The sequence below is a fragment of the Myotis yumanensis genome, unplaced genomic scaffold (genome assembly GCF_028538775.1).
Source record: "Myotis yumanensis isolate MYYU_CA2020_CCGP unplaced genomic scaffold, mMyoYum1.0.hap1 SCAF_4, whole genome shotgun sequence".
Taxonomy (NCBI): Eukaryota; Metazoa; Chordata; class Mammalia; order Chiroptera; family Vespertilionidae; genus Myotis; species Myotis yumanensis.
Window position 1 is genome coordinate 28,785,896 of NW_027223755.1, and position 16,060 is coordinate 28,801,955.

General features: G+C 56.3%; 1 protein-coding gene across 5 annotated transcripts in view; it reads left to right on the top strand.

The window, feature by feature from the left end:
• SLC12A7 (solute carrier family 12 member 7) overlaps positions 1–16,060 on the top strand; it is an 81,360-nt gene that overhangs the window by 22,921 nt on the left and 42,379 nt on the right. Inside the window, exon 1 of one of the 5 annotated variants that reach the window (XM_070411982.1) lies at positions 8,738–8,821. The exons of 2 other annotated variants lie outside the window; for them this stretch is intronic. Coding sequence is in view for 2 of the 3 variants with exons in the window: in XM_070411978.1 (XP_070268079.1) it covers positions 8,999–9,122 (124 nt within the window). In the remaining variant the exon portion in view is untranslated. Of the gene's footprint in view, positions 1–8,737; positions 8,822–8,920; positions 9,123–16,060 lie in introns of those variants that run through there. 2 more of the 5 variants (XM_070411978.1, XM_070411980.1) reach the window with 2 other exon arrangements.

Below are 16,060 nucleotides of genomic sequence, written 5' to 3' on the forward strand. Positions count from 1 at the left end.
CCTCCAGGTCCTTGGCCACAGACACGTGCGTGTAGCTCAGATACTCACGTGGGGCCTCAGCCCAGAGCCACGCTCGGCCCCAAGCCCATCATGGGCACGTCCTCTGCCTGGGCCTCTGTTTTCACCGGTTTGTTAGGACCCCTTGGTTTGACCTTGGGACTGGCCCTTGGGATAGGCCGTTGGTGACCTTATCTGGGCTGTGGGTAATAATAGGATAGAAATCACTGCCCTGGACGCCAGAGTGTGACCTGCTTATCTCCGGGCTCAGCAGCTGCTTAATTGAAATGATTGTAAAGTATTTTTGTCTCAGCAGTACTGGCACAGGCTAGACATGTGAAAGGTACAGAGGAGTGTGCAGTGGAAACTCTGTCTCCTTCCCCTCTGCCCATCCCTGTCCCTGCAGAGACGTCCCTCTGCCACAGAGGGGTGTGCCCGTGTGTGTGTGATTCTTTACAAAAATGGTGACAAATTGCTTCACGTTACTCTATACAGGGGGAAATCATTTAGTAAAGCAAAAATCATTCACAGTGGCCAAAAGGTAGAAGCAAAGCAACTGTCCATTGACAAATGAGTAGATAAACAAAATGTGGTCTCTCCATGCAATGGAATATTATTCAGCCTTAAAATGGGAAGAAATTCTGACACATGCAACAACATGCATGACCCTTGAGGACATATGCTCAGAGAAATAAACCAGTCGCAAAGGACAAACACTGTATAATTCCATTTACACGAGGTCCCCACAGGAGTCACATTCATAGAGACAGAAAACAGAATGGTGTTTGCCAGGGGCCAGGCGATGGGGAGCTAGTGTTTAATGGAGCAGGGTTCCAGTTTTGCAAGATGAAGAGCATTCTGGAGGGTTGCACAACGACATGCTAAAAGGCACATCAAAGTGTTTAAGAGTCTAACTGAGCAAATGCCCATTCCAACGGGTGGAAGTGGTTGGGAGTGCTCCCCCGACAAGAGCCACACGAGCGACAGGAGTGCGGCTCGGGGTTTATAAAGAAGGTGTGGAGGCGAAGCAAGGAAACTGGTTGGTTGGCCTCAGCTGAAGCGGCTGTCCTTCGGGAAGCTTCGCAGGTGTCTGCGATGGCTGCTCTGATCAGGTCCCGGTTTCTCGGGTCCAGGTGCTGACTCTGGCTGAGGTCCCTTGTTGCCTGCAAAAGGCGCCCTCCTGGTTTAATTACTGAAAAACACGGGAGTGACTTCCTGCACCGGGCTGCACACTGAAACGTGGATATACGGCTAATTTTACCTCATATATAGTTTACAACCAACAAAATTAATTTTTTTAAGTGGGAAAGAAAAGTCAAAGCTAGTAAATAGTTTTTGACAAGTTTCTGAGGTTGGTGTTGAGGAAGGCAGGGGCCACATGGCACCGGGACCTGCAGCAGCAGTGACCCCAGGGCCATATCTCACACATGGTGATGGCGTGGCCCTGGATGGACGAAACCCCCACCCCAAGGAGGTGCTTTCATCCCCACCAACCATGTGCTGAGATTCTGACGCTTGGTGGGAACCTACCGCCGCTGGCCACTGGAGAACAGGGCCAGCGCCCCTTCCCGGCTGGCTGTGCACACAGCTGCTCCTTCCTGGGAGAGCCTGCACCAACTCAGACAGCCTGTGGACACTCATCCAGGGCTCACCCCACGCGTCCTTAGGGAGGTTTGCACAGGCAGTGGGCTCACCTCCCAGGAAAGGCACAGCTCCATCCGGGCCCCTCCCTCACCATGCAAGGGACTGGGGACAGCCAGCTCCTGGAGCTCCTGTCCTGGTCCCAGCCCCACCGCTCAATGGCCGCATGGTGTCTGGCAAGTTACTTAGCCTGCCTGGGCCCACAGATTATTGGCCCATCATTACTGTGCTAAGACAGTTGGGGTTCCCCACATAAAGACTCAGAGTAGTGCCTGCCAGGGTGACTGTCAGTGACAGCTCCCCTGAGAGCGGTTGTCCTTTGGGGAAGCCTCACTGGAGTCTGTGATGGCTGCTCTGACTAGGTCCCGGGATGGGAGATCAGCACACAGGGCCTTGGACATGGGCTCCACGCTGCCCAGCGAGGCTGTGGGCTACTGGAGAGGACACTTGGAGCTGCTCTGGCTCCTCTGCACCCCCGAAAACCCAAGGTTGTACAGACTATTGTCTGGGGACTGACACTGGAATTCCATGTGCAAACTCCAGGCCTCTGTCCCAGGTGCCTTTGTTGGGACTGCAGGCTGGTAGAGTTCTGCCCAGATGGCTTTGTGATTTAACAAATATTTGCTGGCTTGTCCTTTCCTTGTTGACAGAAGGATGTGATAGAAACAGGCCCAGGTCTCCCACTGTCAGGAAAACGAGAGATTCAGGACCTGGGAGGCAATTCAGGGACCAGCGGAGGCGCATACACGTGGAGGGGTGGGCTCAGGTGCTGCTTCCCTTTCATAGTGTGCTGTGAGGTCAGTCTGCACTCACCCCCCATCTCAGAGGCTCCTCAACACCCCTTTATCCTGTGAGGAGTGGCCGGCCAACAGTGGAGCACATGAGTCTATATCTGGTGAGTTCTGTGCCATGCAGCCCCCATCCAGGTCAAAGCAGGGCCTGAGGTGCCCTAGATCTGCCCTCGCACTGCCAGGGAGCCCCCATCCTGCCATCAAGTCCCTGAGCTTGAGGTAGACAGGCTCACACAGCCTCTACCCCAGGACTGTGAGATGGAGTGTGGCTGTGGTGTGTCCCTCTCACCACCATGTGCAATTTCACTGGACACACATGCCTATCTGTCTGCTCAGCAATGTTGATGGGCATGCGGGCTGTTCCCAGCCCAGCTGACATGAAGGTGCTGCTGTGACTGTCCTTATGTGTGTCTTCTGTGCCTGTACATTTCTGTTGGGAGTGGAACTGCTGGGTTATTAAAGAGGTGTGTGTGTAGTTTCCCAGGTTACTGCCACCGTTTCCAAGGTGGCTGTATATTTTACATACCCACGTATGTAGGGGATTCCCTAGGGTGTAGGGGGCCCACTGCTTCTGTTGTCCATGCTGTTCGTGGCTGTAGGCTTACATGTCCCTCACACATGGCTGCTGGCTCTTCATCTCCTGTGGAGCATTTGTTCACGTTTCCACCCCTTTTTCCAGGTTTTGACTTTTCCTCTGTGGACTGTCTTTATGGAATCCAGGTAGAGACCTGGGCTGGGTGCGTGGATGTGGTATCTTGGTACACTGGGGCCTGTTTTTCCTCTCCTAATGGTGTCTTTTGAGGAACAGAAGTATCTGATGTTAAGAATGACACTTTGCCAGTTTCTCTTCCATGAAGAATCCTATGAGGACACAGGGGACTTTGCAGCCATCGTTTGTAGTGTAAATCTGCGGCCCCTTGTTACATGCTGTGCTCCACAGGTTGGGCCCTCCCCGATGGCTTTGCCTCTGGTCCAGGCCCAGCCCAGTGGGGTGGCCTCACTGGTGTCCTGTGAGCCTACCGGGTGGGCCAGGCTCACCTCAGCCCCAGGAGGGATCCATGACACTTGGTGTGTGTGTGTGTGTGTGTGTGTGTGTGTGAGAGAGAGAGAGAGAGAGAGAGAGAGAGAGAGAGAGAGAGAGAACAGGAGACCAGGCCAGCACCCAGCAACAGAAAAGTCCGAGTTGATACCAGTAACGTGTAATGGAGTCAGAGAGAGTCACATCTGATGGCCCCAAAGGGACCGAATGTCTGGGGACAACGTGAATGTGTGTCAGGCCAGTGTGGACTGGATTTTGGGGGGAGATGGAGCAGCAAAGGGGAGCAGCCGGGCCTGAAGCGAGGTCAGAGGTACCAGAGCCCAAAGCTGAGGGTCCTGTTCCCACCATTGGCACAGGACAGCCTGGGGCTGGCTCATTCCCTGGAACTCTGGGGAAAGTCCAGAGGAATGGGGTGTGTTCCTGGCCTGCACCGTGAAACACAGATTCCCAGAAAGGGTGGGGCCGCTCTGCCCATGCCATCTCCGTCCTGGGCTAGGGTGTGTGGGTGGGAGCCTGGGGGAGAGTGACTGGTACAAAGATGGCAGAGGGATGGCAGCGTGAGCCAGATTCGCGCCCTGACAGTTCCTGCTGGTCCTTACCACCTGCCCTGGGACCGCACCTTCGGGAGGAGCTGAAGCCAAGTCACTGGTCCATCTGGCCCTGGGGCCCTTGCCGTGGGTGAGATGACAGTGTGGCACCTGTACCGCGACAGGAATGGGCAGAGATGTGTGCTTGCTCCCAGCCTTTCCCTGGAGCTGACGGCCCTTGGGGGATCTGGAGGGTACAGTGAGGGTGAGGGAGACACAGGGTTCCTCACCTGTGCCCGGTGCTGGCTGGTGGATGAGGGCCCTGTACGCCTGTACGATGTGACCCCCTGGAGGGCACTGGGGAGAAGGCAACAGCACTCTTGGGTCTAGCCTCTGCCCCCAGGTTCCCAGTTGCAGGCTTTCAAGATGCTGCTGGTGTGTCTCTCGTCTCCACTGGTGAAATGTAAAATGACGTGCTGATTAGAGAACATTCTTAGAGCTTCCGAAAATGCCTGTAACCTGCTACATGTATTGTCGTGTGTCAAGAAGAATGATCTGTAATTCACAGACTGAATTTCCACAGATCAGACTTTGCTTTCACAGAAGTAAGGCAGACCTCCTTCCAGGACCAATTATAAAACGCTGCTACACCCACCTCCCTCCCGCGGACATTCCAGCAGAGGAGAGTGTCTGCTGTGCTTATCACTGACAGATGTGCAGGCAACTTGTCTTCTTTTAAATTAAAACAATGGGGCCCTGGTCCTGGCCTGTTTGGCTTAGTTGGTTGGGCGTTGTCCCGTGCACCAAAAGGTTGCTTGCTGGTTTGATTCCATGCCTGGGTTGTGAGCTTGATCCCCAGTAGGGGGTGTACAAGAGGCAGCCCATAGATGTCTTGCTCTCACATTGATGTTTCCCTTTAAAAATCAATAAAAACCTTAAAAAGAACTTAAAAAAGGGGGCAAGGGCTCTGGTCAGTATGGATCAGTTGGTTGGAAGGTTATCCCATACACCAAAAGGTGGGGGACTTGATTCCAGGTCAGGGCACATATCCAGGTTTTGGGTTTGATCTCCAGTCAGGGCGAGTGTGGGAGGCAACCAATCGATGTCTCTCTCTCTCTCTCTCAAAAAATAAATAGATAAAAACAAAATAAAATCAGAACAAATACAATAAAACAGTCAGAGCTTATGATCCCCTGAGGCTGTGGGCCGCCAGGAAGGTGAGGCTGTCTGTGGGCGCTAGTGCTGGGTCCCCCTCTCTCTGCCCTGTGGACCCTGAGGGTCCCAAAGGGGGCTGAGTCATACCCACCAACTCTGCCTTTCCAGTCAGCCAGGCCAACTGCTCGCCCCTCCACCTCCCCAGCTTAGAAGAAATCTCCCCAAACTGCAATGTCCTCAGGGTTTAGCTCGGTTTATTTTGAGGGTGGTTCCTGGGTTTTCTCTATTTTCAAGACCACAGGAATGGACTTGACCAAGCCCTTTCTGGCCAGACCCTGGGCCAGGGTTTTCCTCCTTTGTGGACTCAGCATGATTTCCTGGTGGGATGACCCCTGAGACCTTTCATACCCAAGAATAGCGGCACAGGGCCTCACATTTGAGTTTATCAGGGCCAGCCATCTGGGCTTACAGTGACTGTCCTCCAACATGCCTGGGGGGTTACTGCCTTCGGTCAGGATGCATTGCTGCCACTGAGAGTCTGAGAAATTTGGCTGAGTCTGGTCTCCTCTCTCATCCTATTCTGGTCAAGGCTGCCTGTGCTTCAGCAGGGACTGTGCCAGCTCCAGGGACCCTGGGACACTCCTGGGCTCACTCTCCAACTCTAAAGCCTGGACTCTGGCACAGCCTTTACCTGGAGCCAACAGCAAACATTTACCCAAGATTTCCTTGAAAAGAAGTTACTTGAGGAACCAGTACAAAGGTCAGAGGGCAAAGTGGTGTCTGGGCCAGTTCACACTTTGCGAAGTGCTCAGATGGTTGGCTGCCGTCTCTGCACCATACCCCCTTGAAGCCCTCAGCTTGTCCTGTAATTCACGAGCATTCACAGGGAAGTCGCTACGCGTGTGCAGGATTTCCACAGCATCAGAGAGTAACAACCGGAGGGAAGGAAATTTGTGCACGTGCTACCCAAGTCCCCAAGCCTCAGAAAATGAGAGGATGGAGATCCACAGCCAGCCACCCCGGAGGGGGAGGGTGTGACCTAATGGGCTGGAGCTCTGCCCATTAAAGGATCTAAAACCCCCTGGAGCACTCAAGTCCTAGCTGCTGTGTTCTTTTAACACTTGTTATTTTTCTCAAAAACAAAACAAAGCCCCAGTGCCCTGGCCAGGAGATTCAGTTGGTTGGAATGTTGTCCCATACACCAAAAAGTTGAGGGTTCGTTTCCTGATCAGGGCACATACCTAGGGGTATGGGAGGCAAGTAATCGATGTTTCTCTTTCACATTGATGTTACTCTCTCTCTCTCTCTCTCTCCCTTTCCCTCTCTCTAAAATCAATAAAAACACCCTCAGGTGAGGATAAAAAAAAGTAAAGCCCCAGCATGTTCTCCAAGAGCTCTGTTGGTGGGGATCCCACTTCCCATCTTGAAGGGACTGCCCCTGCACCGCCCTGTACCCCAATCCTGGAGGCAAAGGGCAGTGTGGGCAGCTTGAGACATCCAGCTATGGGGTACCCAGGATGTCCTGAGCTGAGGACAGAGGAGCAGAGCAAGGCCAGCGGGCAGCAGGACGGCAGGATAACTCACTAGGGGCATTGAAGGGCGTGGCCACTAGTGTTTTCAATACAGCCACCTGTCACTTGGCAACAAGGAGCTCTCACCTAGACTTATGAAATGATTTGATTTAGAAAAATTTCAAAGCGACAAAAAGTTGAAGAGTGTGAGGACACTCACATGCTGGCAGCTCCACACTGCCCTTCCCAGCTGCCCCTCCCTCCCTATCCTGTGGGTCTTTTTAGTCCCTTTGGTCTGGTGAGTCTGTGCTTTCTGTTTGTGTATTCTCAGGTGACAATGACGTGTTTCAGGATCCAGGACATTGTTTTGCTGAGCCCCAGAACCAGTTAGGTCCTCTGGGCAGGCAGCCTGCCCTGCCCTGTTCCTCTAAGAGGAATATGTGTCCCCAGGGCCAAAACAGGGCTTCTAAGCAGGAGGGGCAGGGAAGCCTGGCCACAGGGGTGGAGCCTGGGGTGGAGAGGCCCACCCTTGGAGCCCCCTCCAGCTACTGGGGCAGGCAGGGGACATCTGCTATCCCTGACAGCAACAGCCCCTTTCTGAGCCACTGCAGGTGGGACAGACCTAGGGTCACCAAGACCACCCTGGACAGTCCTCTCCCAGAGAATTCTTCCCACCTTGGCAGCCAGGAGAGCCCTGGTCCCTCTGGGCAACCAAAGGCCCGAACGTCCTCTCCTCTCTGGGCTTTTATCCCTGTGGTGTCCCTACATCCCATCCTGCCAGGAAAGGCTCTAAAAAATATAACTTTAGCTTTAGGTAATGGGCTTCCCTCCTCTCACCCTTCCATTTCTCACCTTCCCCTCCCCTTCACTTCTGCCCCTCCCCTCCCCTGCTCTCCCCATATAGGGAGCAGCAGCTAGAGGGCATCTTCTGTGTGTGTGTGTGTGTGTGTGTGTGTGTGTGCAGGAGGGGGTGGTGGTAGGGAGGAGTGGGGGGGGGGGGGGATTGGCTTATTCATGGGGCGTGGGGCTTCCAGGCCCCCAGAGCGTACACCTGGGTGGTCGGGGCCTTTCCAGGCTAAGTGGGTGGAATTCCTGTGAAGAGTGGTCTTGGGCTTCCTGGACGCCGGGCATCAGATCCCCAGATTCTGCCAGGAGCCTGGGACAGAAGGTGGGAACCTGACCACCCCATCTTTTTCTCTCCTTTGTCTTTCATTGGAAATGGCTTTTCTGAATATGGTTTTCCATCGTTTGGTTGTTTCAGGAATACAACGGGGAGGGGAGAAAGCAGAGCCTCCAGGCCCAGAGAGAAGCTGGTCTCCACTGCCTTTGGGGCCTGCAGAAACACACACTTTTCAAACACGATCAGACCATTCTGATGATTGTTTCAATATGTTGTGACCACCTTTGCCCAGACCACCTGTACTTGTTCGTCGTGGGTATAAAACTGTTGGGGTGACTCACTGCGCTTAGATGCCATAACTTTTCGGACGAACATCCCTTTGATGGACATTGGGTTGTTGGCCTGTTTCCATGTCTCCTCATTGGTTAAGGAGGTGACCAGAGGCTGTAAGACACAAGGACATGGATGCTGTGCTGGCCTCGCCTTCCCCGCACTGAGCTGCAAGCTCCCTTTCCCTGTGGCTTCCCCCGGCCCGACCAGTGGGGTGAGGGCAGGGCGGGCTCCCCTGAGCAGGCAGGGATGGGCCTGGGTCCTGTCGCAGAGCTGTAGTGACCTCTGTGTACCAGATTAAGTCCCTTGTGGACCAAGCCCCCGGAGCAGCCCAGCCCCCTCCTCCCCAACCATAGCGCGTTTCTGCCAGAAACCCCTGCCCAGGGGCTGGGTGAGCTCCAGGCAGGCAGGGAGGGGGCGGGGAGATCAGATTCCAGCTCAGTCTGGTTGGGGGGTGGGGCACTTCTGTTTCTCGAAGGAGCCAGACTGTGTCGGGAGCTACTCCGCGGGGTGGTGGGGACCGCAGGCAGGGGCCTGCTCTGCGGCGGCTGGAGAGAGGCAGCGCCAAAGCGGAGAGTCACCCATCGGGGGAAGGTGACACGGGGCGAGCAGGGGGCGCCGGTAGACTTGGCACAGGCCAGGGGAGCCACCTCGGCGGAAGGCACCCCGCTCCGCCCCTCGCAAACTTTTCCTGGGCCTCCGGACCGCAGGTGAGATCACGTGGCCGGGCGGGGCGGGGCGAGGACGGGGCCGGGGGCGGGCCGGGGGCGGGCCACGCGGACCCCGCCCCTGCGCCCCTAGGCCGGTCGCGCGTCGGCGGGAGCGGGCGGAGCGGAGCGCGGCTGGAGAGCGCGTTGTGGCCTGGAGCGCGCAGTACCGGGAGTACCATGCCCACCAACTTCACCGTGGTGCCCGTGGAGGGGCGGGCGGACGGCGACCAGGACGAGGCGGCCGAGCTGACTGAGGCGCCGGGCGCCCCCGAGGGCCACGAGCCCGACTGCTCTAGCCGGGGTGAGCGCGGCCGCACCTGTCCGCGGGACAAAGGCGGAGCTGGGCTGCGCGGGGCTGGGGGCGGGAGGGGCGGGAGGGGCACCGGAGGAAAGAGTGTGGGACTGCTTCCCCGCCTCGCCTCCCCTCTTCCAGGGTCACCCCGCAGTTCCTCTCGCTCGCGAGGTTCCCTCACGCCCCTCCAGCCCGCAGAGCCCCCGACCAAGTTCAGTCGCGGGGACGCAGGGCGAAGTATCCCTGCGGTGCCAGCGCTTCCAGGGCTGTGGGTCCCCCCTGCTCTTTCCCCTGCTAGCCCATCTGGGGACCATGTTTATGCTCCCCCGACCCTCCACCCCGGACCCAGGGAGCACCTCCTTTCTCACACTCAGGGTGGGGCAATGGGGAAGTGTGGAAGGTGGGATACACCCGGGGGTAACTATGGGAACGGGGGAGGGGCCTCCTGAGAATCCGGGGGCCAAGGTGGGGTGCCGCAGCCGCAGCCGCAGGGGGTGGTTTGCCCTCTGAAGCGCCTTCCTGCTTCCTCAGGCCTTTGTTCCCACGCGGCCGGGCTGTGGGCCGCGGGTCAGACTCGACCCTGCTGAGGTCCCAGTTGCCTGCGCCCACTCTGTGGGTCATCAGCAGGTCCCTGGTGGGGCGGGACGGGGCTCCCCAGCTGTGCACAGACTGAGGGTCCCCCTGGCCTTCTTTGTTCTGGAGTCCCAGGTCGGTAACACTTTCACTTTCTCTTGTGGGGGCTCCCCCAAGCCTGGGTTTCTGCAGCTGATGGGTGAGATCTCCCCAGTGAACAACTTCATCTCTGCTCTCAGCTCCCCTCTAGAAATTGGGGGGAATGAGAACACCCAGTCTAGCACCCACAGCTGGGCTCTCTCTGCCTGTGCCGTCCCCCCTCTCTCCCTTTGCAGCCTTGGGTGGAGGCTCCCAGCTGCAGGCACTTAAGGAAAGAGGGTGAGGTCGGTGGAGGCCATAGGTCCTGAGTGGTTACTACTCTGGCAGGAAAGGCCAGGCCCTCCTGGGGACACCATGTAGGAGGCATGTCCTGATGGGCTGTTGCATCCTCAGTCATTAGGGTCCTGTCCCCTCCCTCAGGTGTCCCCTCCCTCACCTTTGCTCTGCTGGGTGTGGGGCTGGTCACAGCTGCTCCCTGGCTGCTTCCTGGCACAGGGTCTTGAGACGAGGTAGATAGAACAGGAAGGCAGAGTCTGTAAGCTCGGCCTTTCTCTCACCGCTGCCCAGTGGTTCTGCATCTGAGCATCAAGGATGAGCTTCCCTGGCCACCAGCAGCCATTGTGTTCCCCGAGGAGCCCTCCACCGCCCTATTGGATGTCTGTCTCCCTGCCTGCTAGCCCCATCTTGGGACCACACTCACTCCCTCTCCAGACTTTGTGGCTTGTTTTAAAACGGGGGATCATTTTCCTCCTGCTTGTCCCTTCTGCTTTCAGTAGCTCTCGTGTGGTGCCCTGGGCCTAGGAGCCCAGAGCTGATGGGTGGCCCAGCTGGTTTCCAGCCCCAAGCCCCCTTCCCTGAGTGCTTTCACTTTACAAACCTGGGTCCCCCAGTTCCTGCTGGGGGCGGGACAGAAATTGCACCTGCCTGGGTGATCTCAGACTCAGGAGCGCCAAGTGTGGGCTTTGTGCTCATTTGTTAACAGACCCTTTAGGTTTGAGCTGAACTTGTGACACTTGGCTGAGCTGGCACGGAGCCGACTTGGGACTTCCACCATGTTTTGTGTTCTATAAACTTCATGTTTCCTCAGAGGGAGGCGGCAGAGGAGGTGGTCCCTGCTGAGGGGTCACAGTGCTGTTGTCTTTTTGGGTCTCTGGCTGGGCTCTGAGTTTCAGTGTAAGCTGTCAGACCACAGTCAGCACTCAGATGCCCTGTGAAGGGCAGTGTGTCACCAGCATGATGAAGAGGAAGCCACCATGTGCTCTCTTATTGGGGAAGGTACTGCAAGAACTGGGAACATCAAGGCTGGAGCAGCTTCCAAAGGCCCTTGTGTGGGGTCCATGTTGTGTGGGGTCTGAACTTAGAGTCCCATGCCAGTGGCCATGCCTGCCCGATCACAGGGTTACTGGCGCTACTGAAGTTCCTTCCTGACTCTGGGTGACCCTCGAACCCCCTAGGGAGGCACCTGGCTTTCTGGGTGGGCCTCCTGGTAGTGGTGGAGCAAGTTTGGGGAGATCTTGTACCTGGAAATCCCTGGGCTGTGGTGGAAATAGGTGGTGCCGTCCTCAGCCCTTACCCTGGGTCCCGTGCCTCTTATTTCCACTGCAGCCCAGGGGCTCATGAGATCAGACTCGGATCTGTCTGGCCTGGAGGCACGAGGGCCTCTTGACCCTGTGACACTTAGAGCAGGAAGGATCCCACAGCGTCCTGGGCCCTCTCTGTGCTCCAGGCTGGAGCCTCCCTGGGAGCCGTATCTTTGTGAAGTTCAGCCCATTTCTGGCTATTAGAAGCCCCTGGGGCGCCCAGGCAAGTGGCAGCGTGGGCAGGTGGTGGGCATTGACCTTGAACTAGTCCTGCTGCCTTGACCCCGGCTCTCTTGGCAGGCCTGTGCCTGGTGCTGCACCCCAGCACTGCTTCATGGAGTCCTGGCCCCTTTAAGGAGACACTCCCCCAGTGAGTGAAAATTGGCTGGGTGCAGAGAGGGCTGGTGTGGGAAGCAGAGGCCAAGATCAATGTTAGCTTCTGCTGTGGACACATTTGAGTGCCCTTCCCGCCTCCCCGTTCCCTTTCCAGTGAGGTGGGACCTGGTGTACTGGGATGACTGGGGTTCACTTTTCCTGGGGGCTGGTCCTCTCCCTGAGGATGGACACCACACCCTGGTCCCCTGTGTGATGGGGCATTTATTCTGCATTTTATTGTGATGGGAGACTGTTCTGGAAGTGGATACGACAGGTTTTTATGTATCCCCACATCCCCAATACCTTCTTAGTAGAAATACCTTATAGAGGGGAGGTGGAGAGGAGGGTGCTTTTCTGACTTCTGATTATGGTGATTTTTTAAAAAATTTATTTTAGAGAGGGAGAGAGAGAGAGAGAGAGAAAGAAAGAGAAAGAAAGAGAGAAATATCCATGTGAGAGGGAAACGTTGATCGGTTGGTTAGCTGCCTCCTGACCAGGGACTGAACCTACAACCTGGGTAAGTGCCCTGACCAGAAATCGAACCCGGAAGCCTTCAGTGTATGGAATGACACCCCAACCATACAAGCCAGGGCTGATTATGGTGGGTTTTTAACTGACTTTGAGGAGTCTAACCCCCCTCTCTTGGTGACCTGCCCCCCTCCAAGAGTGGGTGAGTCCTAGAGGCCATGAACAGCCTATGGGACCATGGAGTGGACGGGCACACAAGCTCTTACTGAGGCATGGCCACAGGCCCTGGCCCCCAGAGGAAGTTCCACCCCCAGCTTCTGTGGCTAATGGGGTGGGGACTGCCCTTGGAGTGTTCATGGAGCCCTCTGAGGGTTCATGGATCCTGCAACCCCCGTCTCCCACCCCAGCCGAGATTGTTCCCCACGTGGCATTTCCCGTGGCTCTGACTCCACTTCCTCTTCCTTGGGTTGCTGTTCTGCTTTCTGGATTCCTTTCTGTGATTTCGCTCTGCTGCTCAGGTCCTGTTGGCCACTCAGGGTCTCTCCTCCACCCTCTGTGAAGGGGACCTGAGTACCCCGATGCGCTGATCCAGGCAGTCCTGGTAGCATCACCGTTATCCTGTTGTGGCTAGCATTCTATGAGGCCATCAGCTGGGCCAGTTCAGGGGTTATGGGGCCATGACCCCAGGTTTGGAGCGAGTTTTCTGCCGAGCGTGGGGCTGCTGAGATGGTGAAAGCACAACTCCCGGGGGTTGTATGTGAGGGTTCAGGGAGCAGTGCATTTGAAAAGTGGGACAGGACAAAGCTTTCAGGTTTTATCCTGCTGAGCAAGGGCACGGAGCAACATCCGCCCCTGGGTTTCCGGAAGGAAAGGGATGTGTCACACTGACACAGGAAGGACAGGCAACAAGGCTGGCCCATCCATTGGGCAGACCCCATGTTCGGCCTGTCTCCTTGGGACTCGCTGTCGGCGGCTTGGCCCATGAATGTTCTTTAGGGAGACTTCGTATTAGGTGGATAGCGGAGGTTGCCAAACATGTATTTTGTACCAAATTCCATTTGTAAAGGCAAAGGAACAAACAATAGTTGGACACACGAAATGGAGCCTGGCTCCAAGTGCTGGGCGCATGGCCTGTGTTTCTGCGTCTTCCGTGCACTCACAGGGGTTCCAGACCATCTTTAGGCGATAGGCCCTTTTCTTATAAATCAAGTGAAGATGTGGTTAAGGCCTCCTGCTGAGGCCGTGTGTTCACATGTGTGTGGGCATGCCGCCTGCGTGCGCACATGTGTGTACATGGCTCTTTGTGCATGCATGTGGGCATTTGTGTATGTGTGTGTACACATGTGGGCATGTGTGTGCGTGACTCCACACATGGCAGATAGAGAGGGGCGTGATCACTGGCATTGGGTCACATGGTGTGAGGGCATCTGTTCCTTCCTGCAGCTCCCCAGCAGACCAGTCCAGTCACGTGTCTGGGGGTGCCAGCTCCATCTTGGGCCATACAGGCAGTGGGGACACGTCTGCGCCCTGGTCTGAAATGTGTTTCGAGCTTTCATGCCCTGTGAATAGTGTGGGAGCCCATCACCTCTTAGGTCCAGTTCTGTGGTCTTTTCTTCTGGAAAGTTCCCCAGACCTGGTCTCAGTGTTTTGCTGGAGTGGACGTCTGAGCTGTGGACACCAGTGGCTGCTGCTGCTCAGGGGGGTGGATGCATGGGATTTGGCTTGAGGGATGCCTCCAGCGGCAGCCCAAAAGGATCAGGCAGCTGCAGGGCCACTGGGCACTGGTTATGGCAGCTGCTGTCTGACCTGCAAAGGTTGTGGAGTGTCCGCCATGGCTGATCCATCGTGGTTCTTGGTGCATCAGTGAGCAGAGGGTCTCAGCCCTCCTCCTGGGGGATGGTGGCTGTAGGATCTCGAATGTGACTTGTGGTGCAGTAGGGAAAATGGAGCACCATGAGGGTCTGGGTGTTGGGGTGGCCTCTCAGAAGGGGACATTTGTTCAGGACTTGGGAGCTGGGGACAGCAATGGCACGGGCAGGGAGAGTGGTGACCAGGCGGGGTGGGCCTTCAGTCTTGAACCCTGGCCCTGTCCACATGGAGACTATATGCATTGGGGCCTGTTCTGCTCTGATGCCCTGGCTCTGTGACTGTCCAGAGGGTTGCTGCAACCAGGAGTCACGAAGACTGGAATTGCTCCATCCAGGTGAGCCCATCGCCCACCTGTCATTGTTCATGAGGTGGGCTGTGGCTGTGAGCAGGGAGCAGCTGACTCCACAGGCAGGCTCTCTGTTGTTGCAGTCCCCTTCGGTGACATGGCCATATGGCTGTCCTCATGTTGTCTTTTTTTTTTTAATCCTCACCTGAAAAAATTTTTTTCCCATTGATTTAAGAAAGAGTGGAAGTAAGGGGGAGACAGAGAAATATTGACGTGAGAGAGAGACACACTGATTGGTTGCCTCCCGCAGCTGCCCCAACTGGGGCTCGGGATGGAGCCTGCAACTGAGGTATGTGCCCTTGACCAGAATCAAACCCATGACCCTTCAGTCCGTGGGTGATGCTCTAACCACTGAGCAACCGGCTAGAGCCCCATATTGTCTTATGGGCCCAACTGTCAGGCTGTCCGGTGACTGAGTCAGGTTCTGAAGCCAGGGGTGATGACTGGCCCAGGGGAATTCCACAAGGGGCAGCCTAGAGCCGATGAGGCTACACTGCCTTGGTGCAGGGGATGAGAGGGGCAGCTGGAGGAGCGCCTGGTGTGTGGTTCTGAGGGCCCTTGGCAGAATGGGCCCGTGTGCTTGGCAGGGCTCTCATCGCGGCTAGCCAGGAAGGAGTTGGCCATGCTTTCCTGCAGAGCTTGGATGTGGTGGTACCACTGTGCTGTGGGTACAGCTCACCTCCGTGCCAGGCAGCTCTGTGGGGCCAGGTGAGCCTGTGGAATTTCCTGCTGCTCCTAGTGCCTTGATGGGGCCTGTGCATCGTTGGTGTCTCAGGTGCTATTGGAGAATGGGAGCCCCTTTTCTCATCTCTGCCTTGGGACCCGGAGGGGACAGGAGCCATGTGGCACCATCTATCCCTTTCTCAGTTGGCCCAGGTTCAACTGAATTTCAAGGATGTTTCCTTCAGATAATTGACCGCAAATGTCTTCTACTCAGAGGTCTGTGGCAGGCTTACTCTATACCACTGGGATTTTGGATGAAGTTCTTATGGGGCCATTGGAAAGAGGGAGCTGCCAGGGTAAAGGTACCTTGTGGTCTCGGGGCTGGTCAGGGCCGAGGCCACGTGGCATCTTGGGAGATGTTTGGCTTGTGGTCATGTGCTGCAGCTCAGGCTCACAGACCATGTTGGGACAGCTGGAGCGGGCCAGGGGTATCTGTCCAGGTCGGACCCAGCAGGTGAATGGTGGGCTGTCCTTGCTTCCCTGCCCACTGGGGGACCCAGCCGTGGTGAAGAGCCTCTGTCAGGGCCTCTGACCAATAGACCTGTGGCCACGGTCCTGGGCCCTGACCTGATGACCCCCAGGCCTGGGCTCCTACATCAGGGGACGGGTAGCCTTGGACCAGGACACCTTCCAGGGCAGCGGTGCTGGAGGGCCACTGTCGATGGCTTCTTGTTGCTGCACAGCTGTTACCAGACTGAAGGAGTCCATTTGTCTGCTCACCTCAAAGCCCAATAACGTACAAAAGGAGTTGACAGCCAAGAAAGTTGGTTTATTTTAAGGAAATGATGCCACGCCTGGAGTCACAGGTAAGCTAGGGCTCCTCGATGGCTTCCAGGGGGTGGGTTATGTGGGGAAAATCATTAATCATGGTGGCTAAGGGAGTAGGGTCTTGACCAGGGGTGGGCAAACTTTTT